General features: G+C 50.8%; 11 protein-coding genes across 11 annotated transcripts; 6 read left to right on the top strand and 5 right to left on the bottom strand.

Annotated features, from left to right (window-relative positions):
• The first annotated feature begins 114 nt into the window (after positions 1-114).
• Positions 115-3,714, top strand: BDV14DRAFT_168614 (DNA topoisomerase 1). The gene is made up of 5 exons (XM_073767884.1): positions 115-447; positions 576-793; positions 870-2,390; positions 2,441-2,680; positions 2,747-3,714. The coding sequence occupies exons 1-5, from the start codon at positions 393-395 to the stop codon at positions 3,329-3,331; spliced, it is 2,619 nt and encodes an 872-aa protein (XP_073630875.1). The 5' UTR covers positions 115-392; the 3' UTR covers positions 3,332-3,714.
• A 657-nt stretch (positions 3,715-4,371) lies between these two features.
• Positions 4,372-5,950, bottom strand: BDV14DRAFT_14485 (NAD-dependent epimerase/dehydratase family protein). The gene is made up of 3 exons (XM_073766420.1): positions 5,785-5,950; positions 5,559-5,720; positions 4,372-5,499 (listed from the first exon to the last, which is right to left on the bottom strand). Exons 1-3 carry the CDS (start codon positions 5,825-5,827, stop codon positions 4,598-4,600), a joined length of 1,107 nt encoding a protein of 368 aa, XP_073630876.1. The 5' UTR covers positions 5,828-5,950; the 3' UTR covers positions 4,372-4,597.
• Positions 5,951-8,412: 2,462 nt separating this feature from the next.
• Positions 8,413-9,895, bottom strand: BDV14DRAFT_197557 (uncharacterized protein; the record flags this gene model as incomplete). The annotated part of the gene is made up of 2 exons (XM_073772720.1): positions 8,413-9,295; positions 9,417-9,895. The coding sequence occupies 2 exons, from the start codon at positions 9,893-9,895 to the stop codon at positions 8,413-8,415; spliced, it is 1,362 nt and encodes a 453-aa protein (XP_073630877.1).
• Positions 9,896-10,122: 227 nt separating this feature from the next.
• Positions 10,123-11,774, bottom strand: BDV14DRAFT_14499 (uncharacterized protein). Its single transcript, XM_073766423.1, has 4 exons — positions 11,600-11,774; positions 11,437-11,537; positions 11,233-11,360; positions 10,123-11,177 (listed from the first exon to the last, which is right to left on the bottom strand). The coding sequence occupies exons 1-4, from the start codon at positions 11,700-11,702 to the stop codon at positions 10,286-10,288; spliced, it is 1,224 nt and encodes a 407-aa protein (XP_073630878.1). The 5' UTR covers positions 11,703-11,774; the 3' UTR covers positions 10,123-10,285.
• Positions 11,775-11,912: 138 nt separating this feature from the next.
• Positions 11,913-15,067, bottom strand: BDV14DRAFT_168626 (calpain-like protease PalBory). The gene is made up of 4 exons (XM_073767885.1): positions 14,643-15,067; positions 14,218-14,594; positions 13,927-14,152; positions 11,913-13,876 (listed from the first exon to the last, which is right to left on the bottom strand). Exons 1-4 carry the CDS (start codon positions 14,691-14,693, stop codon positions 11,981-11,983), a joined length of 2,550 nt encoding a protein of 849 aa, XP_073630879.1. The 5' UTR covers positions 14,694-15,067; the 3' UTR covers positions 11,913-11,980.
• A 188-nt stretch (positions 15,068-15,255) lies between these two features.
• BDV14DRAFT_168627 (putative peroxisomal carrier protein) lies at positions 15,256-16,853 on the top strand. Its single transcript, XM_073767886.1, has 4 exons — positions 15,256-15,637; positions 15,708-16,255; positions 16,310-16,547; positions 16,597-16,853. The coding sequence occupies exons 1-4, from the start codon at positions 15,537-15,539 to the stop codon at positions 16,718-16,720; spliced, it is 1,011 nt and encodes a 336-aa protein (XP_073630880.1). The 5' UTR covers positions 15,256-15,536; the 3' UTR covers positions 16,721-16,853.
• Positions 16,854-17,049: 196 nt separating this feature from the next.
• BDV14DRAFT_168629 (thermonuclease family protein) lies at positions 17,050-18,394 on the top strand. Its single transcript, XM_073767887.1, has 2 exons — positions 17,050-17,563; positions 17,638-18,394. Exons 1-2 carry the CDS (start codon positions 17,165-17,167, stop codon positions 18,163-18,165), a joined length of 927 nt encoding a protein of 308 aa, XP_073630881.1. The 5' UTR covers positions 17,050-17,164; the 3' UTR covers positions 18,166-18,394.
• BDV14DRAFT_168630 (adenylate kinase ADK2) lies at positions 18,395-19,497 on the bottom strand. Its single transcript, XM_073767888.1, has 2 exons — positions 19,091-19,497; positions 18,395-19,035 (listed from the first exon to the last, which is right to left on the bottom strand). The coding sequence occupies exons 1-2, from the start codon at positions 19,260-19,262 to the stop codon at positions 18,503-18,505; spliced, it is 705 nt and encodes a 234-aa protein (XP_073630882.1). The 5' UTR covers positions 19,263-19,497; the 3' UTR covers positions 18,395-18,502.
• A 345-nt stretch (positions 19,498-19,842) lies between these two features.
• Positions 19,843-21,992, top strand: BDV14DRAFT_168632 (DNA primase subunit PRI2). The gene is made up of 3 exons (XM_073767889.1): positions 19,843-20,180; positions 20,233-20,783; positions 20,839-21,992. Exons 1-3 carry the CDS (start codon positions 19,991-19,993, stop codon positions 21,598-21,600), a joined length of 1,503 nt encoding a protein of 500 aa, XP_073630883.1. The 5' UTR covers positions 19,843-19,990; the 3' UTR covers positions 21,601-21,992.
• Positions 21,993-22,335: 343 nt separating this feature from the next.
• Positions 22,336-24,959, top strand: sec23 (GTPase-activating protein SEC23; the record flags this gene model as incomplete). Its single annotated transcript, XM_073772721.1, has 7 exons — positions 22,336-22,428; positions 22,482-22,612; positions 22,667-22,961; positions 23,013-23,492; positions 23,544-24,641; positions 24,694-24,887; positions 24,935-24,959. The coding sequence occupies 7 exons, from the start codon at positions 22,336-22,338 to the stop codon at positions 24,957-24,959; spliced, it is 2,316 nt and encodes a 771-aa protein (XP_073630884.1).
• Positions 24,960-25,208: 249 nt separating this feature from the next.
• BDV14DRAFT_168637 (60S ribosomal protein uL11) lies at positions 25,209-26,519 on the top strand. Its single transcript, XM_073767890.1, has 5 exons — positions 25,209-25,342; positions 25,402-25,435; positions 25,492-25,612; positions 25,681-26,005; positions 26,060-26,519. The coding sequence occupies exons 1-5, from the start codon at positions 25,339-25,341 to the stop codon at positions 26,071-26,073; spliced, it is 498 nt and encodes a 165-aa protein (XP_073630885.1). The 5' UTR covers positions 25,209-25,338; the 3' UTR covers positions 26,074-26,519.
• The last annotated feature ends 293 nt before the right edge of the window (positions 26,520-26,812 follow it).

Here is a 26,812-nt window from a genome sequence, read left to right on the forward strand (position 1 = left end):
GAGTGGCTGAATGCTCCGGAGAAACAGAGTGAAGCCCGGATCGCCTCAGGCCCCAATTAACTCTTAAGACAGCCTCGCTTTCCATTCATTTCCTTTCCTCCTCCTCTTCCTCAGCTTCAAAGTCCCTCGCGTGAGCTTTTCCTCTCCGAGTCACTTTGCCTTTACACTCAATGTCTCTTTTGCCCTAACCTCGATCACTCTCTTCTTTCACTCATCTATCTACAACCTCTTGTCATTGGTCAATCACCATTGACTTCATTCTTCGTCAAGCGCCAGTTCGGCTCTACAGACTTGGCAGCTCAATCCGGAGCCTCTACCTCCCTGCGCCCAGAGCTCGATTTCTCTCTGCCTCTAAAACTCGACGCAGCCCTGTTCGTCGCTTCCTCGCAAAGATGAGCTCTTCGGACGACGACACCCCACTCGTCAAGATGAACGGTAGATCTTCCGGTAAGCCATACCTCGTCTCACCTTTCCTGACGCGCCTTCTTCAACGAACCCCGACTTCACTGAAAAGATTGCTTGTCTATTCTACTCGCTACGGACATCACGCTGATACCTATTCTGTTCAATAATAGGTGGCCAATCTGTGACGAAAACGAACGGCGCAAACCAAACGAACGGCCACGTCGAGCCTGGGGTTTCTATTCGCTTTGGAGCGGTGCAGAAAGATGATGATGTCGAAATGAATGATGCAGATGCTGCCGCCAGCGCCAGCAAGAGAAAGGCGCGAACAAGCGTTGGTCAAGCAAAGTCGTATGCGGAACCAGAAAGCAGTGAGGAGGACGAGCCCTTGGTACGCCCACCCACGACCCCAAATATTATGGCAATTCTGCCGTCGTTGTTCGTTTCGGCGGCTGACATCCCGACAGAGTAAGCGTCGTCGCACTTCTGTGAAACATGAGGATCTTGAAACAGATGATGATGTACCTCTCGCCCTCAACGGAAAGAAACTCCCCCAGGCGTCGGAGACCGCCATTGGTGAAGAATCCGACTCTGATGTTCCGATTGAGAGGAAATTGGCCGCCGAAAAGCGAAAGATTCAGGCGAAGGCTGAGAAAGACGCGGCGCCAGCTCGAAAAGCTGCCAAGCCGGCGGCTGCCACAAAGAAACAGACCAACGGCGTGAAAAAAGAGCCCGCTTCCACTAAGCAAAATCTAAAGCAGATCAAGGCTGAGCCAAAGTCAGGACAGTCTACTCCAGCAAAGAAGGGTGCGAAAGCTACGCCGGTCAAGAAGGAGGAGAGTGCAGAAGCCGAGGCTGAAGAGGAGGATGAATACAGGTGGTGGGAGGACCCAACCAAGGGCGACGGAACGATCAAGTGGACGACTCTTGAGCATAATGGTGTCGTGTTTCCGCCTCCATACGAACCACTTCCCAAGAACGTCAAGTTGAAGTATGATGGGATACCCGTGGATCTTCATCCCGACGCCGAAGAAGTCGCCGGATTTTTCGGTGGTATGTTGAACTCGACTCAGAACGTCGAAAACCCCACGTTCCAAAAGAACTTCTTCACGGACTTCAAGGACGTCCTAAAGAAAACTGGCGGCGCGAAGGACCAGAAGGGCAACAAGGTCGACATCAAGGATTTCAAGAAATGCGATTTCACTCCTATCTTCCACTACTATGACACGCAGCGTCAAGAGAAGAAGGCGCTGCCGCCAACTGAGAAGAAGCGCCTCAAGGCTGAGAAAGATGAACAGGAGGCATCATTCATGTACTGCATGTGGGATGGTCGCAAGCAGAAGGTCGGCAACTTCCGAGTCGAACCCCCCTCGCTTTTCCGTGGTCGTGGTGAGCATCCCAAGACCGGGCATGTGAAGTCACGAGTTCAGCCCGAGCAAATCACTATCAACATCGGCAAGCAGGCACGCGTTCCGCCTCCACCTGAAGGTCACAAGTGGAAGGAAGTCAAGCACGATCAAGAAGGAACGTGGCTTGCCATGTGGCAAGAAAACATCAACGGCAATTACAAATATGTCATGCTCGCTGCCAACTCCGACGTCAAGGGCCAAAGTGACTACAAGAAGTTCGAGAAGGCGCGTGAGCTCAAGAAGCACATTGCACGGATTCGCAAGGATTATCAGAAGAACCTGAAGAACGAACTGATGGTAGAGCGACAGAAGGCCACTGCTGTTTATCTCATCGATCAGTTCGCTCTCCGTGCGGGTAATGAGAAGGGTGAAGACGAGGCCGAGACCGTTGGATGCTGCTCTCTAAAGTATGAGAACGTCACCCTCAAGCCTCCGAACAAGGTGGTCTTCGATTTCTTGGGTAAGGATAGTATCAGGTTCTATGATGAAGTGGAGGTCGATCTTCAGGTCTTCAAGAACTTGAAGATATTCAAAAAGGCCCCCAAGAAAGACGGTGATGAGATCTTCGATCGCCTTACTGTAAGTCATGTTCCGAGATTCGAAGTTAAACAGGTTGCTAATAGTCATAGACATCCGGTCTCAACAAACATCTTTCCCAATACATGTCCGGCCTGACCGCGAAGGTGTTCCGTACCTACAATGCTTCCCATACTATGTCTGAGCTCTTGAAGGATATGCACGCAACCGGTACAAATGCCGAGAAGGTCAAGGCGTACAACGATGCAAATCGAAAGGTTGCTATCTTGTGTAACCACAAACGGACGGTTGGTGCAGGTCACGCCAATCAAATGGAGAAGATGAGCGAACGAGTAAGTCTGCCCTTCTTCACGCAATTTGTATTTTATCTCTAAACAATGGCTTTTTTTCTTCTTTAGATCAAGGGTGCACGATACCAAAAGTGGCGTCTCAAGCAAATGATGCTCGACCTAGATTCGTCTTTGAAGAAGAAGAAGGGTGCTAAGTTCTTTGAAATGGATGAAGACATTGACCAGGACTGGATCAAGGAACACCAGGCATTCTTGATTGAAGAGCAGCGAACAAAGATCACGAAGAAGTTCGAGAAGGAGAACGAAAAGCTCGTCGCAGAGGGCGAAAAGGAGATGAAGGCCAAGGAACTCGAAACGCGCCTCGAGGTCGTCAAGGACTTGGAGAAGAAATACGCCAAGGAGAACAAGACTGGCAAGGTGGAAGCTGAAGGTCGAGGCCCAACTGTCGAGAAACTGGAAAACGCCCTCACCAAGCTCGAGCAGCGCATCGAGAACATGGAGCTCCAGGCTCAAGATAAGGAAGACAACAAGGAGGTTGCCCTGGGTACATCGAAGATCAACTACATCGACCCCCGCCTCACAGTCGTCTTCAGCAAGAAATTCGACGTCCCCATTGAAAAGTTCTTCTCCAAGGCTCTCCGTGAGAAGTTCGAATGGGCCATCAAGTCCGTCGATCAAAACTGGGAGTTCTAAGCTTTTCACTATGTTGCTTCTTCTCTCTTCATTCTGGGTATTGACTTGGTTTCACTGTTCCACATTCTACATTTTACAGTTCCAATCACCAACCAACCTTCTTCTCTCAATAATCCTGTATACTTCCAAACACCTTGGTCTTTCTCATTTTCTCGCTTCGGTCTTCCCATTTCCCACTACAGGGACGTCGAGGCCCCTCTATCCAATCCATCATCTATATCAATACCTCCCCATCCTCAAATGTTCGATCTCTTCTTCCGTCATCCAAGCCCAACAGCGGAGGAAAGCATACCTGTCTATGCAGCGAACTAACTAACCTATATTATACTAGACAACATCAAGAATCGTTGATTGTGCCTTAGCTAGTTTCTAAACTTAGAAAGGTCAATTTCCATTTTCAAATTTTCATTTTCAAATGTCGGGTGTCGCCCGTATAAGTATCTGTAGTAAAGCCTCTCTTTGGCTTGCATCTATGTAGTAAACGTGGGTAGATAGCCACCTAGTGGACGTGCAGACGCTCTACCATCATTGCTGAGTACAGTGTTAACGGGTATTGGAGACAACATATCAACATCGAAAGGGGATGCGTCCTTGGGAATTCGCCGACAATAAAAGAGATGATAGCAGTCGTGTAGATTACAAGAAGGCTGAGCGGGACAAAGGTCGGTTGGGAGATGTATATCCCGGGTTTGAGCATATCCTATTAGGATTAAAGTACATCGCGAATAGTTCAAGAGGCTCAAAAAGAGGCAAGAAAATAGTTCATCCAGGTATGTACTCCGTTCAACGGTCCAACTCTAACAGTGCATGGTAAGGCCATACAATAATCAGGCCAGATTGAAGCGCTAACAAAAAATTGAATAAGGCAAAAGGTATGAACATAGAAAATGCTTTAAGGCTGAGGGCAAGCATGACGGAAGAAATGAATAATAAATGGAAGGGAACAGACCAGTGTTCCAGTCAAGACAGACTCACACAAAAGGTAACAAGAATTATTAATTACAGACCAGCGAAGTGGGTAGTCTGGCCGTTCAAGAAACGAGAGAAATGGCGGAGAAATGCGGTCTATATGTAGGCAGATGCTTTTGATCGAAGAAGTGCCGTGGGTCGAATTGATCTATGGTGATGCGGAATCCGTAGTCGTACGCGGCTTTTGATACCACGGGGTTCGTAATCAAGGGTCATTAGCGGTGTCCATCGTTCTCTGCGCTGTAAAGCTCGACAAGTTGACAAGATAAAGGGAATACTGGAGAAGGGCGGGATCGTTTATGGCCACCATCCCATCCGTTTGTAGCTCTCCACCATGTCTCGGACGCCGTCAGGGCCGAAGTCTTTCGTTGGCTTCCAGCCGGTGGTTGTCTCGAATAGAGAACCATCAAGTGACATGTCCTGGTCTTGAAGAACGTCCCTTTCAATGAACGGGCTGATGGGGCCCGGGCGTTCAATGCCCTTCTCTTCCACCAAGTCAGACCAGCCCTGGAGAGAATCCTCATTCATGTCATCGACAACATCGTCCAAATTCAGTTTTGCGAATTGGGACGCTAAGGATCCCAGGAACGAACACTTCAATCCAAAAACTTCGGTAAGAGCCTCGGCGATGTGGGCCTGACGGGTATCGTTGTGATCGACAACATTAAACAAGATTGGAGAGTCCATGGGAGCACTGTACTTCCATTCCGCAGCCTTCCACAGGGCACTGGCGGCATCTTTGACGTAGAGGGTGTTAGTCTTTAGGTCCTTGGAATAGAGAAGCTCGAGATCTTTCTTCATGTCCAAGTATACCCGCGCGAGACAGATTCCCATAGCAAAATATCCCGATTCGTACTCGCCGTATACGTTTGGCAGTCGTAACACAATGTGGTTGAGATTAGGGGTCTCCATCAGCACATCGTTCGCCTTCAGCTTCCACTTCGCCAATTTGTGCCAGGCTTGGAGCTTGTCGCCTTCCTTCCGCGGGGAAGAACCACCTTTGTAGACATGGGCAGTGGAACACTCGACAAAGACACCAATGTTCCGGCGAGCCACCTCGCGACCCAGGGCCACACTCAAGTTATAGCTTCGGGCTTCGTAGACATCGTCAGGCTGGGAGTATCTCGTTTCGCCTCCGCAGTTGAAAACGTAATCGAACTGCTCGCCATTTGCGCGATCAAAGATGCGGGGGAAGTGCTCTAGTAGGGAAAATCAATCAGCCAAGTGTTTTACCGCTTGATTTGACATAAAGACTTACGCTCTCGGCTAGCATCAGCTTGGACAAATTTCTCCTTGGAACAAGCCTCCTCAAATTCGGGGGCCAGCCAAGCCAACTGCGGAAGCACCTTGTCGACAAGTCGCACCTCCGAGGCAAGGTTGTTTTCGTGGATGTAGAGGGCCAAATGGCGACCAATGAATCCTGTGTTGTAACAGTTAGTTTAGCAAGGGTGGCCTATTGCTGAATTTTGGTGTCGTGCACATACCCAAACCTCCAATAATCAAACAGGATGGCTTCTTGTCGGCCATGGTGACAAAGAGCGATAAGGAAAATTAAATAGGTTCTGAAAGTCCCAAACGTTGTCGCAAACCGCGAGAGTCTGTTCAGATGAAAGCGCAGAGCGAACTATTCCAGCTCGCGCCCAAATATGGTCCGAAAACTGCGGGGCAGACAAAGAGCAAGGACTTGGAGGGTGCGGTGGTGGTGGTGGTGGTGGGAGTGCGGGAGAGCGGCGGAGTGGAGGAAGTAAAGGAGAGGACGAGATTGGACCACGTATGGAGAGAGCCTTAATCTCTTCGCAGCGTTGGGTGGTAAGACAGCGAGACGTCAAAGACAATGCAGCTTTGAAAGAAGAGAAGAAAGGATGGAGGATGGAAGGAGCGAAGAAGGGAGAAAGAAGTAAGAAGAAGAGGAAGCCAGCAGAGGGCCAGGAGGAGAAAGTTTGGCAGTAACCTCTTTGGGCGACCAGTCGATTCAGATTCAATAATCAGTCTCTCACTTCTCTCTTGCAAGAAACCCCGGGCATTCGGAAGAATGGCTCATCTTATTGCGCTTCTCCAGCAGGCTACGCACCTATCTACTCCTATCCTCTAATCATACCCCGGTCAGTGTCCAGGATGCTCCCGGTGCGCTTTGTGGTCCTGCCTCTTTAGTGAACTGTTGATCCCTCCGTGCCTTACTCTGAGACCGATGAACTATACGGGACTAACCAGTCTACGCCGCCTTGTTCCAGTTTTAACGCAACTCAAATGATTACCGGTGTCAGTGCCTCTTGATGATCCCGCCAACCCAGAGCGACAGTTGTTGGGGGAGCGCGCAGAAAAAGCAAATTGACGTCGAATACGGGGATGACGCTCTCCCAAGCCATCGCCGAGCGAACGCCGTTAGCGCTGCATCTAGAAATTTCGGCGGCATCGTGGGTTCTGATCATGAGGACAGGTCGACTGTCGTTCCCCTGCCAAGCAACGCGTTGTGGGACGCTCCACCCCAGGAAATTTGACCTGGACTCCGAGTTACACAGAGTGTGTATCTCTAACTGCTCACCCTCTTTATGAGAAACAATATTTACTAAGCGCTGAAGCCGTCTCCGAAGGCTTCCGGATTCCGGCGGGACGGCGTGCGAATCGTTTTTGTGGAAGTAGACCCTGAGTCAAAGAGCGGTTCACAGATCGAGTATCTGAGGCTATCCGAGGGTAACCACAAACCACCAACGAACTCCACAAGACGCGGAAATCCGCACAATCCAAGCGTTCAGTAAGTGGAACGCTGGAACTGGAGCATGACCAGTCAGACTGGCCGAGTCAAGAGGCAAGACTCACCACATTGACCAGTGTGCACTGTGCACTTGCCAGATACCGGGCCCTGTGGCTTTGACTTTGCGCTTAATTTTGAGACTTCGACGAACTGTCTCACTCCGCGAAGACGGCTGCAACATTAAAAATAGTGCCACTGAAGATCACACTGCTCTGAACTTTGCTCTCCTGTCATCGACAAGACTATTGACACTCTTGACTCTTCACAAAGTTAATTTAACTGGTGGAATTACTAGAGAACAATGTCACGAAAGGCAAAAAGGTAGAACGTTGGGACCAAGTGGATAAGGCGACACTGCAACAATCGACATGGGGGGTCGATCATGGATCAAGAAATGAAATTGGCAATCCTACTCCCCGACAAGTCCGACTTCCCTGCAGGGGTGACGAAGTCCGGGGAGACAATCGCAATAAGACGTGCATGCTGCAGCAGAAGCTCTGCGCGTACGAGACGCATCGGAATTTGGATAGATTGTGCATGTCCGACTTCATGTTCCTTTTCATGCAAACGTTCCTGCAAACTCCTAGGCACAAAGTTCGAGTTGCCACCTGGAAATTAAATCCCCTTACAGGATTTTCCCGCTTGATCATCTGCAGGGAATAAACCAGGATCTGCGGCTCGGTGGGGGGATTTAATCTCAGCCCACTCTATTATTTGCTTGCTAAGTGCAACCCCTCGATGTCGCCTTGTTCTTGTGCCGGACAGTGCTCGCCGTCGCTTCTCATATCCAATTCTGTCTAAGAACTTGAAGATCGCATTGCGACTTTCTGGGCCCTCAAGAAATGCCATTCTATTTCAGGACACAGTTGCTGAAGAAAAACAATTGACGTCACGTCCCAGAGTCCGAGGAAATCTCCGATCCGCGGCATCTATGATCGGAGAGCTTCGCGTCTGCGTTCCGTGGTTCGTGCCAGCCTAGCTGGGCTACCGTTGAAATCCTGCGGAGCATAACCCTATCTCCGGGTTCGCGAATTCGATATGACTCGCAGTGCCTGACATGACTTTCGCGCGAGTCCTCCAAAATCAGGTTCGAAGGATTAATCCTTAAAGAAGGTATTGATAGAAAGGAGGCCTCAAGTTCATGGACCCGAGGCCGTGGTATTTCTCCACAATGCAACTTGGAACTGAAAGCATATCATTATTAACGATACCATGACCCTGACTATTTCCGCAAAAAGTTGCCATTGTCCAATTATGCGCCAAATTTTCATCTCGCCGTTTCACTAAAAACCCGAGAATAGACCACATCAAAGCCACAAGAGACCAAGGTATCCTCTCTAATTTCCAAATTCAAGCACGCTTAATCCCGCAGATGAAGCATAACCCTCACTCTAAAGGTATCAAAAGCCTTCAATCCAAGATCTTTCAACAACCAAGCTTTTTGCACCATCTGCATCACAATGCCCCAGTCACCATCGTTTCCCCAACGCACAAGGACCTCATCACCAGACCACTCCAGCTTAATCGAGGCCATAGAGATAACCTCCTGCGCTAAATTCTCAGCTTGACATTTATCGGCCCCCTCTAGTTCCGTTTGGGCTTTCCGCGTCCACCACTGCTGCTCGAGGCCATACTCACGTCCCACATGCAAGAGGAAGGAAGATGCCGTCGTGAAGGTCTCGTACGTGGTCCAAGCTGGGGCTGTATGTGCGTCGCTCGTTGTCACCAAGAAATAGGTAGCGCGGCGGTACTTGGCGTGAAGGGCTTTCGCTGAGGTGCTATCAAAGACGTCAGATACGGATTCATTGGGACCAGTAGGCACATGTGTAGTGATAGCGGTGTTAGCCTCGCTGCAAACGGACCCAGCGCTGGTCAACTCTCCAGAAAGAGATGTCGAGGAGCTGGTCTCGTTGTCTTGCGCAGAGGCAGTAGGGGTCAGACTTTCGGGTATCAGACAAGAATGTCTCTTGCGGCGGCTTGTAGAGGGTCTATGAGGCTCTTCTTCCGAATCTTCGCCGGTATCCTCGTTTCCGGTCTCTTGATGGTCACTCTCTCCCACTTCAGTCTGGTGAGTAGATGATACGTATTCCGTTTCTTCTTGTACCTCAATCTCCGGTGCAGTTGCCGGTGGTGTCCTGGGCTGAGGTGGTGTAGGCTGAGTGGTTTCAGACCCAGCAGTCCCACGGTCCTTCGCCATCCCATCCGCTTTTTTCTTGAGCAGAAGAACCAAGACCTGCTTCATTCTTCAAATCCAGATTAGCCCATGAAACAAACACACAAGCACGTAGCCAAACATAAACATCCGACCCTCGCCCCTCCAACGCCAGCCAGGGTCCAAAAGAAAACATCAAGGTAAAAACTCACTCAGAACAATCATCCGGCCACCGCACCTCATCCCCCCTAGCCACCGAATCCCCCATAATATACTTCCCCCGACTCGCAACACCCCAATACTCCCCCCCATAGATATCCAGAAACTGATCCACGCAAAGCTCTCGACTCCCTTCACTAGTCCGTATCTCAGCCCATGTATGGAAGAACTCCACGTGCCGCTTCAGATTCCTGATAAATGGTGCGTGGTGGTCGTGTTTGAGGTCTAGGAGGCACGTGTAGTCTCGGTCGCGCTTGCATTGCGATAGGACCTCGAGGTCGATTGCGGGGAAACGAGGGCCGAGAGGGCGGGGAATGGTGGGTGTGTGGATGTTGGTGTCGGTGTCTGTGTTTGTGGGAGGTATGTGGATGCTGTATCTAGTGCTTGTACCGGTGATACTGGGTGCTGTGCTAGAGGCTGGTGTTTGGCGTGTGCTTCGCGTTGCGCGGGATCGGGGGCGGGGACGAGGCATGGTTTGTTCTTCCCTGTTGGTGGGAGTGTATGGATTAAGGTGGTGGTTTAAGAGAAGTATCTTTGGAGGTAAGATGAGTATATGATTAAGAGGGAAATGCGATAATGTAGGTAAATAAAGAAGGTTAGTAGACGGCGGATCGAGAAAGAGGGAGCGGAAGAGCGGGAAAAGTAAACAGTGATTCAGGCGTTGCGGTGTTTACAACGGGTCAATGAACACATTAATAACTTGTCATGTTGACAAAATGGTAGGTAGTGGTCATTACGTTGAGTTGAATTAATGTTAGGACACCTACATACGCCGGGTGTTCAGCGCCTAGAAACAGATGCGTAACTTCTTCTTCTCCATGTATCTCCTGCCAATAAGCCCTGAGTAGCACATGAGAAGAAATCACTCAGCACCAAGATACTTCAGCGAATTCCGCAACTCCTTAATCGCAGTGTTAACATCATCGAACGCGAGCGCCGAAACCGCCCACCGTGCATGCTTTTGAGCAAGAGAAATCGATTGATCATCGATGTTGTGATTTGGCTGCGAGGACGTTGTAGGTGCAACCACCGGGGGCGTTGCAAGAGGTGAAGGTTGATACGATGGTACACGAGCAGGAGCGGGAGCGGCGGCGGTGGGTGGTACGAACGGCGGAGCAGCGGCGCTAGGCGTACTGTAGTATGAGTCTACATCTTGGGGTCCGGGTCCTGGGACTGTAGGAAGGCTCGTAGATGGTGGAGGGAATGACTGGAACTCGTTCGAATGTTTGGGCTGGTGTCGTCCAATGCTAGAAGGTGTATCTGGGAGGTTCGGGGATGATCTTGAAGAGGCGAAGGTGTTTGGCGCTGATGGGAGGTTGAGAGGCGAATCTTCTGCCGAAGCTGGGTCCGCAGCTCGACTGGATGCTGAGGCAGGACTTTGAGGCGCGGACGGCAGTTCAGTAAACGACGTTGGCGGCTGTGGAAGGGCAGGTGGTGTATCCGAAGGTTGCGCAGGTTGAAATTCGCTGGGATCGTCTTCAACGCTCGGTTGCATGGGTGCTTGCGATGAGGATGCGGCGGCACTATCAAGTTCTGACTGTAGCTGCGACGATAAATCCTCTGTTTGTGGTTCTTCCTCCTCAACCTTCGGGTTTGTCGCATTGGGGTCCTCTCCCGCCCTGATGGCCTTCACAATCCTCACGGCGTGGTACTTCGCGAACTTCACCTTTGCAGCAACTTCGGCTTCGAGGGGATTCCAGACTTGGCATAGTTCGAGCAATGTCGCGGCCGCTTGGAAGGTATCTGCTGTTTGCCTGTGTCAAGGTTAGTCCTAGCTCAGGTTGTTGAAGTCAGTTGAGCAGTACGAACTTTGTCACCTTATCCGCCCGCATAGCGGCCTCCGCACGACCAAAGACCTCAAGACCAAACTCCTCGACGTAGGCACTAGCGGCCATTGAATCCGTGATAGCATCATTGTCGCGATTCCCGTTTTGGAACTTTAGTGGAGAAAATGTATTAGCCTCTACCCTTGAACCACCCAGTATGTCTTGTGCCTGTCATGCAATAACGTACTTCTTCCAGTTTCTCCATCAGCGCCGTCGTGTAAAGTTTGACTTCCTCGTCAGCATTGTGAAGACCCTTTTCAATGATTTGGTTGACAATGTAGAAGTTGCCTAGACATGTCGCGGTCCTGATTAGGCCAAGGTCTGTTTACGCATACGTCGCATCGACTCACACCAGTAGGCAATGATAGGCTTCGCTTTTTCGAGCTGTGCGGCGCGTACCGCGAACCGCCCGATGTCTGCGGTTTTCAGAGCCGCGGGGATATTGCTCGCCATGGCTTTGATTATGGCTGTGGTTGTGCGGAGAAGGATGTGCGATTGAAGGGCAGAGAAGGCCAGGTGCAAGCGGGGATGACGTTGGAAGGTTCAGGTGCGGAACGGAGGCTAAGGGCGGCCTCCCCGCACTAACAAGGGCCCTTATCGTTACCTACTTCCTACGGTATCTTACTGTTTGTGTTAGGCTTTGCGTACTATTCAACAACAATCATGATTTCATAAGTCCCGTACAAGAGCTGGTTTGACTTGCTATTTTTACATAAGTCCTGACTGTACAGCTACGCATCTTCAACTATCCATTCTCCAATCTCAACTCTTTCTTCTCCAAGAGCTTCCACCTCGAAGTGGTCTTCGACTTGGCCACCGGGTCCTCCGATCCTCTCGAGGACAATCCACACTCCACCACTATCTTCTAGTCCAGGTCGCAGATCGAAGTCTTCGATACGCACTCCGGCAATCGAGTCGCTGTGTTCTCCGTCTTCTGATGTGGCCAGGATCTCCTTGTACGGACCCTGGCCGAGCTCGACGGTCATCAAGACGGGCGACTGTCCAACAGTTCGATTCCCAATGGTAGACTGCCTACTCCTTGCAATAAACTTGACGCGTGTCAGTCGGGATGTTTGCAGAGGAGCGAGCATCCTATCATGGCCTGGAAGCAAGACGCCGATGTCAGATAAGACAGCCCGTCGCCCAGCTGCTTCTGAGGCAAGCTGTGTCACTTCGCAAGGGGTGTTCGTCGACACCCATAAAGTAAAAGCGCCGAGTTGATCAGGGGCAAAGGTAGAAACAACAATTGTGTATGTCCCCGGATCCAGATCTTTCTTTTCCGCCAGTGAGCCGCCGCGACGATAATCACCACTGTCTGCGGCAATATCACGGGGGCGAACTCTAGCTATTCGCTTCCCATTCGACCAGAACAGCTTGACGTGGGTAGCAATCTCTGGGTCTGAAGGCTCCAGAACAATAGAAATATCCGTAGGATCGACGAGCGCTATGCTGAATTGTGGATTCAGCGAGTACCGCGCTGATTCCGCATTGCCTCCGGCAGTGGATGCTGTCCACAAGCCCTGGGTCTTGGTCACGCACATGTACTTACTCGCGGCATGCGATATCCGTATCGGTGAGTTAGAGAAGGCAGATAGTGTAAAATTCTGGCTGACGAGAGGTAGGGACTCTTCGGACACAACAGCGGTATAGGTCGTTCCGCGAGGTATGTCCAACCTCATAAGAGTGTTTGGCGAATCGACATAGGGGCCTCGATGAAGTGCACCATCGCTTAAAGACACTCTATTCCCTCCTTTGAAGACATATATACTTATAAATCCGGAGTGTTCGTCCACTTCGGCTGAGTGTTGAGGATCGGTCGATCTGAAATGCCTGCCCAGCAAAAGCCAAACACTACCACCACGTTCAGTAGAAATGGAGAACTGTGGGTTTTTGACAAAGCACCCTGCCATTCCTCCGCCGTTGGAAAGGTCCCACGTGAAGTGAATATCCTCTTGGTGTGCAAAAAGTCCAGGATTCCAGTTGAGATATAAATTTTCGAAATTCTGAAGGACACTTTCGCAATCCATCCAGAACGTGCCAGGAGAAAGGAAGCGCGCGTTGGCCGTCGGGTCAGGGTCGGTAAGAAGTGCTGGATAAACAGTATCGGCCCCGGCCCATGGATTCTTCACAAGGATTCGACGACGCCCGTTGGCTTCTTTCATGTCTAGGATCGCATAATCGTGCTCGCTAACAAGGCCCAGCTCCGTCTGTTCCCTCTCCGTAAGTTTACCAGTGCCGATAGTCAGCAGGACATCTCCATCATGGAACGACTTGTAAAGGCTCGACCAAACTTGATCGGCAGTTACTTCATCATTATGTAGAAAGACTTGTTCAGGGATCCAGCCCGTCAACACCCACAAATCAGTACCGGAATTACTTCCGGGAAATTCATAGCCCCCACGGAGCTTCAGGTATGCCTTTTCTACCAGGGCAGGCCATAGAAAGTCACCATGGTTTCGATCAATCACATATAGTGATCTCGAGGTCTTTGACGACGGCAAGCGATCATCAATGATCACCTTGCGGAAACAACCGTTGAAGTAGAAGCGGAATATATACTTTCCGGAGGGGGAGAAACGATATTTCGTAGAGTCGTAAATGCAGGGATATACGACAGGAAGTAAATTCTGTGTTGTGTCAGCTACTCATGACCATTATCAACGACAAACGGTCTCACCCCGTCAAGGCCACGTTCTGATCTCGACGTTGTTGCGCAGAGACTGGCCACCACCGAGCAGTCTGTCAAAACATCTTGCACCAGTTCCGTCTTATCAGAAACAGACATCACTAGGGAGAGTGGCGTTCCTGTGTCGTCTACTTGCCCCGCGAGCAGCTCATGCGGCCGTTTCCATCCTCCGAATATGTCCGTTTGCAGGTCGGAGAGGTGAAGGTCAGGCTTGTCTCTAATGTAAGGTTAGTCTACGACTGAGGCGATTCAATCGACACCAACAGTGGACAACAAACGTACATAAATAGACCATCTCCATCGGCTCGTGGCTCGAATTCTTCGAGACTTGGATCGGCTTTCCACGGAGGAAACTTGAAGCCATTGAGCTTCGCGCCTTCCAGAAGAATGATTTCTTCGCGAATGGTGAGTGCACGGGATGAGGCGGGGGTAGGGAGCGTAGAGCTACTATCTCGAGATCCGGCTGCTGCCCGCCAGTCTTTTGCTTCCTTTATTTTTTCTGCCTTTGTGAGCCACTCTTTGCATTTTGCATCCCATGTGTTCTTGTCTTTGGATGTAGTTGCCAAGGACAATGCCTTCATGTAGTGTTCCGCGGCATTTATGGCGGCCTCCAAAGCCACTGACTGGGACGAGGCCTCGGAAACATCTCGTTCCGCTTTCTAGCTAATGGTTAGCTAACACGCAAGATGAGTGCATTGCAAGCATACCAGTGCTCGGGTTAACGAAGACTTCTGCGTAGATGCACTAGATCTGGACATCCTGCCCCCGAACAGGTATAGTTGTTCGATAAACAACCAGGGTCTTCAGCAGAGCCCACGCCTCCCAGAACCAATCATCCAGATGACCTGCACCTATCAGAGAGCCGAGCACAGAACAAGTAGGTCTAATCCAACTTTTGGTGTTTCCGAAAGCCCCCGCTGATCACCGCGGTCTCATATCCGAGGTCAGAATGAGGTCAGAAGTAACAAGCGTTTCCCCGGATCCACACGAAGGCGCAGGTAGCGGAGATCAGACTAACGGTTGTTGGATCGTGCTTCAATTGATCAAAGAAGATATCTGCAAGCCGAAGGCGTCAGCGCTCAGTGGTAAAGAATGGCATTTGACTCTAGCGAGCGAGTAGTGAGTTTCGCTCGGCGGGGGAGAGCGGCAAGCAGCGGGAGCCGATAAGCCTGCTGTGGTGGTGTTAGTGCCCAGAGCTCGACCCAGACAATCGCTGGCCCACGCCCGCCTGCTCTCCTGGACCTCGGCTCGTTCTGGCATGCGCGCGCCGAGGTGAACCTCCGGCCGTCTACCGATTTTCTTTCCTGGCTTTCGGTCTCTCTATCCACTACTACTAACCTTTGCTTCATTCTCACGGGTCGCTGCTCCTCTCTGCTCCTCTTGAGTAGTCCCTTCCTCTCCAAAAGTGCGGTTGTGGATTCAGTCGCTGCTCAGTACAAGCAGTGATTCCATCCTCCGTCTTCGGCCCTCAAAGCGGAGTACCTAGAGAGCCAGTCCAAGACGGCACGCAAGACATCCCACGCAGCTAACTGTCTGCCTGTCAAATTTATCACCGCCCGGCTTCTCTCCTCCATCAGGATCACAGAGTATAAATTAGCATAATGGCTGGTCAATCGAAACCTACGCTGTCTCCCTGGGGCAGCGCCGTCGCAGGTGCAACTGGTGCAGTTCTTGCAAATGCCATGGTCTACCCACTTGATTTGTATGGTTTTGTTTTCCTCTTGTCTGTGTCATGTACCAAGAGCTTCTACTGACCACTGCGACTTATATAGGGTCAAGACGAAACTGCAAGTTCAGGTGAAGAAGGCGGACGATGAAAAGGAGCATTCGACAGACGATGTACACTATAAATCGACCTGGGATGCGATCGCGAAAATTGTGGATAAGGAGGGAATCGAAGGTCTATATTCAGGAATGGCCGGGTCTCTTATTGGTGTCGCCTCTACCAACTTTGCCTACTTCTACTGGTATAGCGTTGTGAGGACGCTCTATATGTCGACGGAACGTCTGCCCAAGCCGCCAGGAACAGCTATCGAACTCAGTTTGGGTGCTGTCGCTGGTGCCGTCGCTCAGGTGTTTACCATCCCCGTCGCTGTCATCACGACGCGGCAGCAGACACAACCCAAGGAAGATAAGAAGGGCTTAATCGAGACTGGCAAGGAGGTTATCAACAGCGAGGACGGTTGGTCAGGACTCTGGAGGGGTCTCAAGGCGAGCTTGATCCTCGTTGTGAATCCCGCTATCACATACGGTGCCTATCAGCGGTTCAAGGACATCCTCTTTCCCGGAAGGACTAGCCTCAAGCCCTGGGAGGCGTTCCGTAAGTGCAATAGAATTGAAACTGCGTGAGGGTCGTTGCTAAGCATAGCTCAAGTTCTCGGCGCCCTATCCAAGGCTATGGCCACCATTGCGACACAGCCATTGATTGTCGCTAAGGTCGGCCTTCAATCACGCCCACCTCCAGCTCGCAACGGCAAGCCTTTCAAGACCTTCAGCGAGGTCATGAAATTTATTGTACAGAATGAGGGTCCCTTATCCCTGTTCAAGGGCATTGGACCTCAAATCTTGAAGGGGCTGATGGTACAAGGTCTTCTGATGATGACGAAGGAAAGGTACGTTCTTCGATCTGTTAAGGGCCACAGCATGAACTGACTGTCCTAGGATGGAACTTATCTTCATCGTTTTCTTCGCATACTTGAAGAACCTCAAGGAAAAGAAGCTTCGTAAGGCCGTTGACACAGCCGCACAGAAGGCACAAAGCAGTCTCCCTGCAACCCTGAAATAGACGTGCTTTTCTGTGTTGAAATTTCCGGCTCGATATATTCGTTATACCTCTTCTCTTTGTTCTTTTCATAACGGCGCATGGGTGTAGATCTGTTTGTCTGCTTTTGTTTTAGAAACCAAGGGTCCGAATCTCCATATACCTTATCTCTTTTTCGCAGGTTATAGAAGCTTTACTTCCCAATATTTGAGAAACTTCCTCGTGGACTGTCCAGATGACAGTCCTGACTGGTTCTTGTGACTAGAGAGAACCAAGGACCCGACCGCCAGTAGCCGAAATATATATTTTGACCGCCTCTCCGCACCGGGCAACCGGCAGGACAACCCTGCGGAGTTTCGCCTACCACCCTCAAAACTTCCCCTCGCCAGCCCTCTCCAAGACAAACACGCTCCCCTTACCCTACAATTCACAGCTCACAGCCCTTTTTCAACTAGGGCATGAGCCGCCATGCGATGGCCGCCATGGTCCCCAAAACCACCCAATGACGAAGAAAAGCCCACACCATGGCTCCCCCTCAAAACAAACAAATCTGCCGACGGCACTGAGCAACGAAGCATCGACTGGGCGGCCTTCACCGAGTCGCGCACCCTAATACCGACTGTGATTCTCACGACAGCGATCCTCAGCGTCGCTCGCTTTCGCAGGACTTACCTCCGTCGGTTCCCTGCTGCGCCTGCTATACCGGCTGAGTACTTTCGGAAGAGGAGTATTCTGGGTAAAGTGACGAGTGTCGGCGATGGAGACAATTTCAGGATGTTTCATACGCCTGGCGGGCGCCTTGCAGGTTGGGGGTGGTTACCTTGGAAGAGGGTGCCGCGGGAGAAGAAGGAGTTGAAGGATAATACTGTGCGTTGTATCCTTCTTCACACTACACGGTATACTCAAAACCTTGCGCCTGCTAACATGCTATGTGCGAACAGATACACATCCGCCTAGCAGGCGTCGATGCCCCCGAACTTGCCCACTTCGGCCGCCCTGAACAGCCCTTTGCGCGCGACGCCCACGACTGGCTAACAGCGTACCTCACGAACAAGCGCGTGCGCGTCTACCTCCACAGACCAGACCAGTACCAGCGGGCCGTTGGAACCGTATACGTGCGCCGCATGATCGATTTTCCACTCCCCTTTCGTAAGCGCGATGTCTCGTATGAGATGCTTAGGAAGGGTCTTGCGACTGTCTACGAGGCGAAGATGGGCGCTGAGTTTGGCGGGCCTGAGGCGGAACAGAAGTATCGGAACGCGGAGTGGTGGGCGAAGTTGAGGGGGAATGGGATGTGGAAGGGGTTCAGGAAAAACAAGGAGTTTGAGAGTCCGAGGGAGTATAAGACGCGCGTTGGGCTGGAGGAGCTGGGGACTACGAAGGAGGGTCTTGCGGAGGAGGCGAAGAAGGGGAATGGGAACGGGAGGAATGGCAATGGGAAGAACGGGAATGGAAATGGCAAGAAATAGAGGAGGGGTGGAATATTTGTTCTCTTTTTTCTTTTGTTGATGTTTTGCATATTCGGTTTCTTCTGGTTTGGTCAGGTTGCTTCTTTAGCCATGATGCATTGGTGATCTACTTATTCGGCGCTCTGAGACATTGTTACGGTATGAGCATGTGCTATGTGAACGATATGACCATATAGAGGACATCAGACATGAAAGGCATACTCATATTCAATATGATATCCATAGCCCATGATATATATGTCCTAATCGTAACAGCCAATACATCTAGCATCCAGTAGAAGACAAAGTATATAGTAGTAATACAGGAATATCTCAGCGAGATTAGCGGAAGACAAACTCAGCAGAACTTCCGCTCAAACTCCGCAAGAAGCTTCGGCGTAATCTCATCACTCGAGTTACCCTCAACGCGCCAAAGACAGCCCTTGCTCTGATAATGTTGAAGTAGCGCCTTGCTCGTCTCTTCAAATTTGTGTAGTCGCTGTTTCCACGTACCTATTGAGTCGTCTTCTCTTTGAGTCAATGCTTCGCCCGTGACATCGTCCTTGCCGGGGACTTTCGGGGCGTTGAAATCTGTATTATACACTCTCCCGGACGGCTCATGTACCCAGCGCGAAGCGATTCGAGAAAGGATTATAGAAGGCGGAGTGACAAGATGTACGACAAAATTTATAGGGACAAGAGAGTCCAAGCTCGTGGCTTGGGAAGCTGTGCGCGGGAAACCGTCTAGGATGAAGGATGCTGAGGGGGAGACTGATGCGCTTGGTGATGGTGAGAACCAGTTTCTGGTTTTGAATTCGGAGGAGATGAGGTTGAGGATCATGGAGTCGGGGACGAGGTTGCCTGCTTGGATAGTGGCTTCTGCTTCCAATCCTGCAATGTACTGTTAATGGTATCATCTAAGGGAAAGCGTTTGTAGACAGCATACCTAACGGGGTCTTCTTGCGGACATTCTCGCGCAAGAGGTCGCCTGAGCTTATTGAAGCTAGCTCTGGGAATCTGGAGAGGAGGCGTTCGGTTTGCGTTCCCTTCCCCACACCCGGTGCACCGACTAGGATGATCCGTGCAGCTTTCTTGAGCTGCTTAGCTGTGAAAGTCATTGGACTTGCTGTTGATTCGTTTTGTATGGTTCGCTTTAGGTTTGAGGCCGCAGGGCTGGGCAATGCTTTTTGTTTCAATTGTTGCGAAAGGATTCGGGCCTCGGGATATTATGTTCAAGAGTATTCGGTCCTATAAGATCCCCATCATGCTCTGAGGATGCGGCAAAATGGTTAGTGTGCAAGAATGTTTGTATAGATGGGAGTTTACATACATTTAGTCCGCTGTGAATGGTTTGTAATAGGAGGAGAATTGAGCTGCAGAAAGCTGAGCTGATGCTATCCCAACAACCTGGGGAAAGCAATGTTGAGATCCCGCGGGGATTATGCGGAACTGCTATTTTAGGAAGTCGGTGAGCGGCGTCGGCCTCTTCTCCGGGCCAATCAAAAATAAGTCGGAATCAGCCAGTGGTTCGGGAGAAGGGGGTGCACTCTAGGTATCTACAGAGGTGAGTGAAGATGGAATAAGAATGCTTCCAAGCAAAGTTGCGAGTTATCAAGTTGATCTACTTTGATCTCGATCACATGTACTGGTGACCGAAATCGACCAGTTCATGCAGTCGTCCCTCGGTTCAGCTCAATCGGCAGAATTAATACTCACGTGACTTATACAGCGCGTGCTGGTCGCGTCTTCGCGTTGCCCGGCGCGGCGATAACAATTCCGATAGAGGGTCGAAGCACGAACTTGCGACACCACAAACAGTTGCTTTTTGGCACTCATCACGCTCAAGATGATCCGCCAGGAGTTCAATCGAGTCGACCCCAAGCGGAGGGCTAACGTCAACTACAAAAAGACACAATTTGCAACACCAATTTACAAGCAGCAGGACTACCCCCATCGGTTGAACTTTTATGATACACCACCCACTGCTGAGATTACACTCGAGCAATTTGAACAATGGGCTATTGATCGATTGAAGGGTATGTTTATTAGCGAATTCCGACTCATGGCTCGCGTTATTGACGTTGATAGTTCTCGCCGAGATCGAGGCATGTTCTTATAGAAACAAGACCGCCGCTGAGACAACCGCACACATCACACCCCTACTACAGAAGTTCCTCCCTCTTTCTGCCAATACATCATCTCGAACTGGTTCCGCAGACCCCAGACTGAAGAATGAACGACAGAAAGACCACTACTCGCACTTCATCCTCCGTTTGGCATTCTCGGCCACGGAAGACCTTCGCCGTCGATTCGCTCGAGCAGAGACCATGCTCTTCAGGTTCCGGTTCCAGGCGGATGACTCTAGAGAACGACGTGCATTTATTGACAGCTTGAACCTAGACTGGGAGTCTGTAAGTGATGAGGAGAGGCGGGAACTCTCTGATCACCTGGTCGCTGCGACGCCAGGTTTGCGACGCTCTGACGAGGAGTCTTGGTACAAAGTGGATTGGGAGAAGGTGCCAGAGCTGGTGGAACGACGGTCTGTTTTCCTCGCCAAGGGAAAGGCATATGTCCCAGAAAGAGAACAGCTTAGCATGATCATTGCTGAATTCACTGCGCGACTTGAACGCCAGCTAGAGGTTTGTTCACCCTGCTCTAAGATCAGGTAGTGTGGGTTGGACTAACAAATCCCAGCTTACAAGCAGGGCTTTGCCGCGACTTGATGAAGACGATCGTCTCTCCCCCATCCTAAACCACTTGTCCAAGAACTTTGGAAGTGCAGAATCTGTGTATACCGAGGGTGAAGGGTTTGTGGATGGAGCTCCTATTACCGCCGCCAGCATCGACCCTCTCTCCCAACATTTCCCGCTTTGCATGCGCAGCCTGCACATGTCACTGCGCAAGAATAACCACCTGAAGCATTACGGTCGACTTCAGTACAGTCTGTTCCTGAAGGGCATTGGCATGTCGCTAGAAGAGTGTATTCTTTTCTGGCGCCAGTCGTTCAAGGGATTCACCGACGACGAATTCAACTCACGATACAAGTACAACATTCGCCACGTCTACGGAGATGTCGGTGGTGATGTCAACCGAAGGGGTCGCGGCTACCCACCTTATTCCTGCCAGAAGATTCTCAACGACTCGAATCCTGGCGTGGGACAAACACATGGGTGTCCGTACCGCCACTTCTCTGTTGATAACCTGATCGGGCTCCTCCAATCTACCGGCGTGCACGAAAAAGATTTGCTGCGCGGAGTACGCGAAGATGTTGAGAAGACCCGGTACCACATTGCCTGCAATCGAGTGTTCGAGTTCACTCACAAAGCTGAAATCAAGCGAGCAAAGGAAGACGGCACCGCAAGTGAAATTGACCTCGACACGATTGTCCACCCTAACACCTACTTCAAGCGCAGCTATCTCCTCAAACAGACTGGGAGGGCGCAACGGAATGCTTAGGAGTTGCCACATGTCCTCCACGAAGATATGTTTACGTCCTTTTACGGTGTCTGCGTTTCGCATGGTCTGCCACTAGGCAATGGCGTTTGGGAGCGGATTGGGTTCGAGATAACATTCGTCTGGATATAATAGGTTTTTAAGGGTATAAACGTATTCCAATAGCAAGTATAGCTTCAATCGATATTATTATCTTATTGCTCGTGATTTCGTGAATCATGGTAAAGACTACCAATGAAGAAGGGAATGTGACCACAGCTGATTCCCAGTTTATCCAAAAGGATCAGAATGACCTTTCAAGACCAGGTGCCCAGCAACGGGCCATTATCGTTCTTCGCTCGACAGAAAAACAACTCCGTCACTGAATTGTCTCGAAGCTGAGTGTTGAGTCGGCGTTTGAAGAAATTTGAAGAAAGAAGAAAAAAGCTGGGCCAAGAATGGTGTGAATTTAAAGGGCACTAGCGGCTAGCGTGGATTCTGCTACGGTGGTCCAGAGCAACCGGGAGTGCTGCAACCTGGCCTCAATCCAGCTCCGACTCCCACAACACTGCCTGGAACCCCCCCCCGCATTAGCCTCCGGACGACATCAGTTGCCGGCGTTTTTGTTTCTGGACTCGGGTTATGCTTGAAGTGCCCTTTTTGAGTATATAAGTTGCGTTTTTCCCGGATAATTGCTCTCGGTGGCCCCTCGTTCGTCCTACTCCGCCATCCCCAGTTGTTCCCCGACTGTCCGACAACATGGACTACGAAGCGTTGAAAGATCAATGGAGTGATGTCGAAGACCGCGATGGAATCAGACTGAGTTGGAACACGTTTCCGAGCTCTCGCATGGTGAGGCTAGCTAGATATAACATTCGGGACCCCTGCTGAACTGTCAATGATAGGAAGCGTCCCGACTTGTTGTTCCTATCGGTGCTGTCTACACTCCCCTCAAGGAGCGGCCAGACGCTCCTCTTCTCCAATATGAGCCGGTGACTTGCAAGGCTCCCTGCCGGGCGGTCCTCAACCCCTATGCGTACGTGCCATACTTGCCTGGCTGGGTTGTATGTTGATGCTAACATGTCCGAAGCAACGTCGATGTCCGCGCTCGCATCTGGATCTGTCCCTTCTGTCTCATGCGAAACCCCCTTCCTCCACACTACAAGGATATCACAGAGAGCACGATACCCCCAGAGCTTCACCCTATGAGCACGACCATCGAATACCAACTTGCTCGCCCCGCCCCCGCACCCCCTATCTTCGTATTCGTGGTCGATACTTGCCAGGAGGATGACAGCTTGAAGGCCGTGAAGGATTCCTTGATTATGAGCTTGTCTCTCCTACCTCCAAATGCCCTCGTTGGTCTAGTTACATTCGGCACCATGGTAGGATTGCTCGCGTTCTGGAATCCAGACTGTTGTTGACATGTCTTGTAGGCACAAGTGCACGAGCTTGGCTACGCCGAGTGTGCCAAGTCTTATGTCTTCCGCGGAAGCAAGGACTACAACGCAAAGCAAGTCCAGGAAATGCTCGGCCTCAGCTCCGGTGTTCGCCCCAATATGCCAAACGTGCCCCAACAGCCCCCTCGCCCGCCGCTCGGTGCTGCCGCACGATTCCTGCTCCCCGTCCAGCAAGCCGAATTCCAGATCACGAACATGCTCGAGCAGCTGCAACGCGACCCCTGGCCTGTAGCCAACGACAAGCGTCCTCTGAGATGTACCGGTGTGGCTCTCAGCGTTGCTGTCGGACTCCTCGAATCTTCCTTCCAGAACGCCGGTGCTCACATCATGATGTTCACCAGCGGTGCCGCTACTGAAGGCCCAGGTCTCGTTGTGAGCCCTGAGCTGAAGGAGCCCATTCGTTCACACCACGACATTGACCGCGACAACATCAAATACTACAAGAAGGCCTTGAAGGTGAGCATTTGAACCACATCCCAATATTCACTCTCTTCTAATTCCGTGAAGTTCTACGATACCTTAGCCAAGCGCGCCGCGAACAACGGCCATGTTATCGACGTTTTTGCCGGTTGTCTTGACCAAGTTGGTCTTTTGGAAATGAAGAATCTTGCCAACTACACTGGAGGTCACATGCTCCTCACCGACAGCTTTACTTCGTCCCAGTTCAAGCAGTCATTCGTCAGAGTGTTCGACAAGGATGCCAACGACAACCTCCTGATGGGCTTCAATGCATCCCTTGAAGTCCTTACCACCAAGGAACTCAAGGTCACTGGTCTTATTGGCCACGCTGTCTCTCTGAACAAGAAGTCCAGCTCTGTGGGTGAGACGGAATGCGGTATTGGTAACACCTGTGCCTGGAAGATGTGCGGTATCGACCCGTCTTCGAGCTATGGTATTTACTTCGAGATTGCCAACCAAGGAGGGCCCGCGGCTGTGCAGCAAGGACCTCAAAGGGGTATGATGCAGTTCTTGACCTACTACCAAAACTCCTCCGGCCACTACCACCTTCGAGTTACAACCGTTGCACGAAACCTCAGCGGTCCTGCTGGTGACCCTACTCTCGCACAGTCCTTCGATCAGGAAGCTGCCGCTGTGCTCATGGCACGTATTGGTGTCTTCAAGGCTGAAGTTGATGATGGCCCTGATGTCCTTCGGTGGGTTGATAGGATGCTCATCCGACTGTGCTCTCGCTTTGCAGACTACAGAAAGGATGACCCAACATCATTCCGTCTGGAGAAGAACTTTACCCTATATCCCCAGTTTATGTTCCATCTCCGACGAAGTCAATTCTTGCAGGTCTTCAACAACTCGCCTGATGAGACGGCTTTCTACCGCCATGTCCTCAACCACGAAGATGTTGGCGATTCGCTTGTCATGATTCAACCCACTCTGGACTCATACTCACTTGAGCATGAGGGTAGTCAACCAGTCCTGCTGGATTCGGCTTCCATCCAGCCCGCCCACATTCTTCTTCTCGACACTTTCTTTCACATTCTCATCTTCCACGGCGAGACCATTGCCGAATGGAGAAAGGCTGGATACCAAGACCAGGATGGCTACGAGAATTTGAAGGTTCTGCTTGACCAACCGAAGGAAGACGCAAGGGTTCGTCCACTTTACCCGCAATTGTTATGAAATGATATCTGACGAACATTAGGAACTCATCTCGGAACGTTTCCCGCTACCCCGGTTCATTGTTTGTGATGCTGGTGGTTCTCAAGCACGTTTCCTCTTGTCAAAGCTCAACCCATCTACGACGCATACGACAGGAGGCTACGGTGGAACCGTGTCGTCACAGACGATTTTCACTGACGATGTTTCTCTGCAAACATTCATGGATCACCTCATGAAGTAAGCCTCAATCACCCAAGCAGAAGATCTGTGCTAACTCTACGAAGGCTTGCTGTCTCCGGAACGAATTAAATGTTGAGTTAATGGCGATCATGAGAGCAATAATGGACGGGTGACGGCGGTCCTCGGATCGTGTGTATCTTTAGCGGTTATATTTTTTTCGCTTCGTTACCCAAATCTAGCAAATTTCTTAGATTCAAATACACAAATTCATAATAGCCTCGCTGCCATCTGTATGCGACCATGCCGATCTCATAGATCCGGAAATGACGGTCACGTGACTGTAAATGTGCCCTACGCGCTTTCCCCATTCGGGTGGCTCGCTTAGGCCTTAGCTCCGGAGGTGTGGTTCCCGTCAAACTGTTCACCTTCGGCTTCGAACATTTTCTTCTTCTCTACACCAACCACCCAACAACACACCAAGGTAGATCGACAACCTTTCGCACTCGCCATGCGTAAGTATCATCTCCTTGGCCATGGCAACTTTGGCGGCTAACATAAACCCATTGGGCAGCTCCCAAGTTCGACCCCAATGAGGTGAAGATCATGTAAGTTCTCAAAGGATTCCCTTACTCGCTCTATCGCAAAACTGACAATTATATAGCCACCTCCGTGTGACTGGTGGTGAGGTCGGTGCCCAGTCCGCTCTGGCTCCTAAGATCGGTCCTCTCGGTCTGTCTCCCAAGAAGATTGGTGAAGATATCGCCAAGAACACTGGTGACTGGGTAAGAAATCTCAATTCTCCTGTGCGCCAATGGACAGATGGCTAATATGGACTTTTCCCTTCGTACAGAAGGGTCTCCGTGTCACCGTCCGTCTTACCATCCAGAACCGTCAGGCCGCTGTCTCCGTTGTGCCCTCCGCTTCTTCCCTTGTCATCAAGGCCCTCAAGGAGCCTCCTCGTGACCGCAAGAAGGAGAAGAACATCAAGCACACCAAGTCCATCCCTCTCGACGAGATTGTTGAGATCGCCCGCAAAATGCGCGACCGTTCTCTTGCCAAGGAGCTCAAGGGTACCGTCCTTGAGATCCTCGGTACCGCTTTCTCCGTCGGTTGCAAGGTCGATGGCCGCAGCCCTAAGGATGTCTCCGACGACATCAAGGCCGGCGAGATTGACGGTATGTTTTGAGTCTGTTGTTCATCGCTAGTGGCGGAAAGCTAATGGTCTACAGTCCCCTCCGAGTAAACAATGGTCGTGATTCATGGCGTTAAATAGCTACAGCGAATAGGATCATTGCTTCTACCGGCATCAAAAAGGTTTACGATTCATGATTTAGGATTCTCACTTGTGTTCAATTCGAAGTTTTTTCGTCGGTTTCACTGGACATGGTAGCCTTCCATCTCCAAGCTCCGGGCTTGGCCCCTGTTACCTTTGCAACACTCTGGCTCTTACCGTTCCTTCCCGCCTTCGGGCCTGGATTGAACAATCACCTCGTGGTATAGGCTTATTTTGCGCAAAGAAGATCAACGACCCTCTACTCACCGCGGTGTCCTTGGGAGAAGTTCGCTTCGCCTGTGGACACAGTGGTCCATTTCATCGGTCTACATACCGTAATCAACTTACCTGGTTGTCTAACCGGGGTATATCGTAGTCAGACATTACAATGAAATTCACATTATTTTATCTTCAAACCTTGTCTATAATACTTCCAGTAATCCGCTCAGCTCATCAATCTGTCATCGAAAACAAATTGAACAATGCCACCATCCGCCCGCGAGGGTGGCTTAGATCGCCGCAACGCTGCATTAGTGTCATTGGCAGGCCAGGGTACGCTGCACGCTGCGCAAGGTATGGGTTCGCCCTACCGAATCAACGAGGCATAACCGTTGCGAACTTGCGGTCGAGTACAGCCAAGTGACAACCTTACGCCTGGATGCGCCCGCGGTCGTGGATGAATGGATACTAGATGCGTTAAGACCTCGTG

Source organism: Aspergillus stella-maris (assembly GCF_047715825.1).
Source record: "Aspergillus stella-maris strain CBS 113639 unplaced genomic scaffold BDV14scaffold_11, whole genome shotgun sequence".
Lineage (NCBI taxonomy): Eukaryota > Fungi > Ascomycota > Eurotiomycetes > Eurotiales > Aspergillaceae > Aspergillus > Aspergillus stella-maris.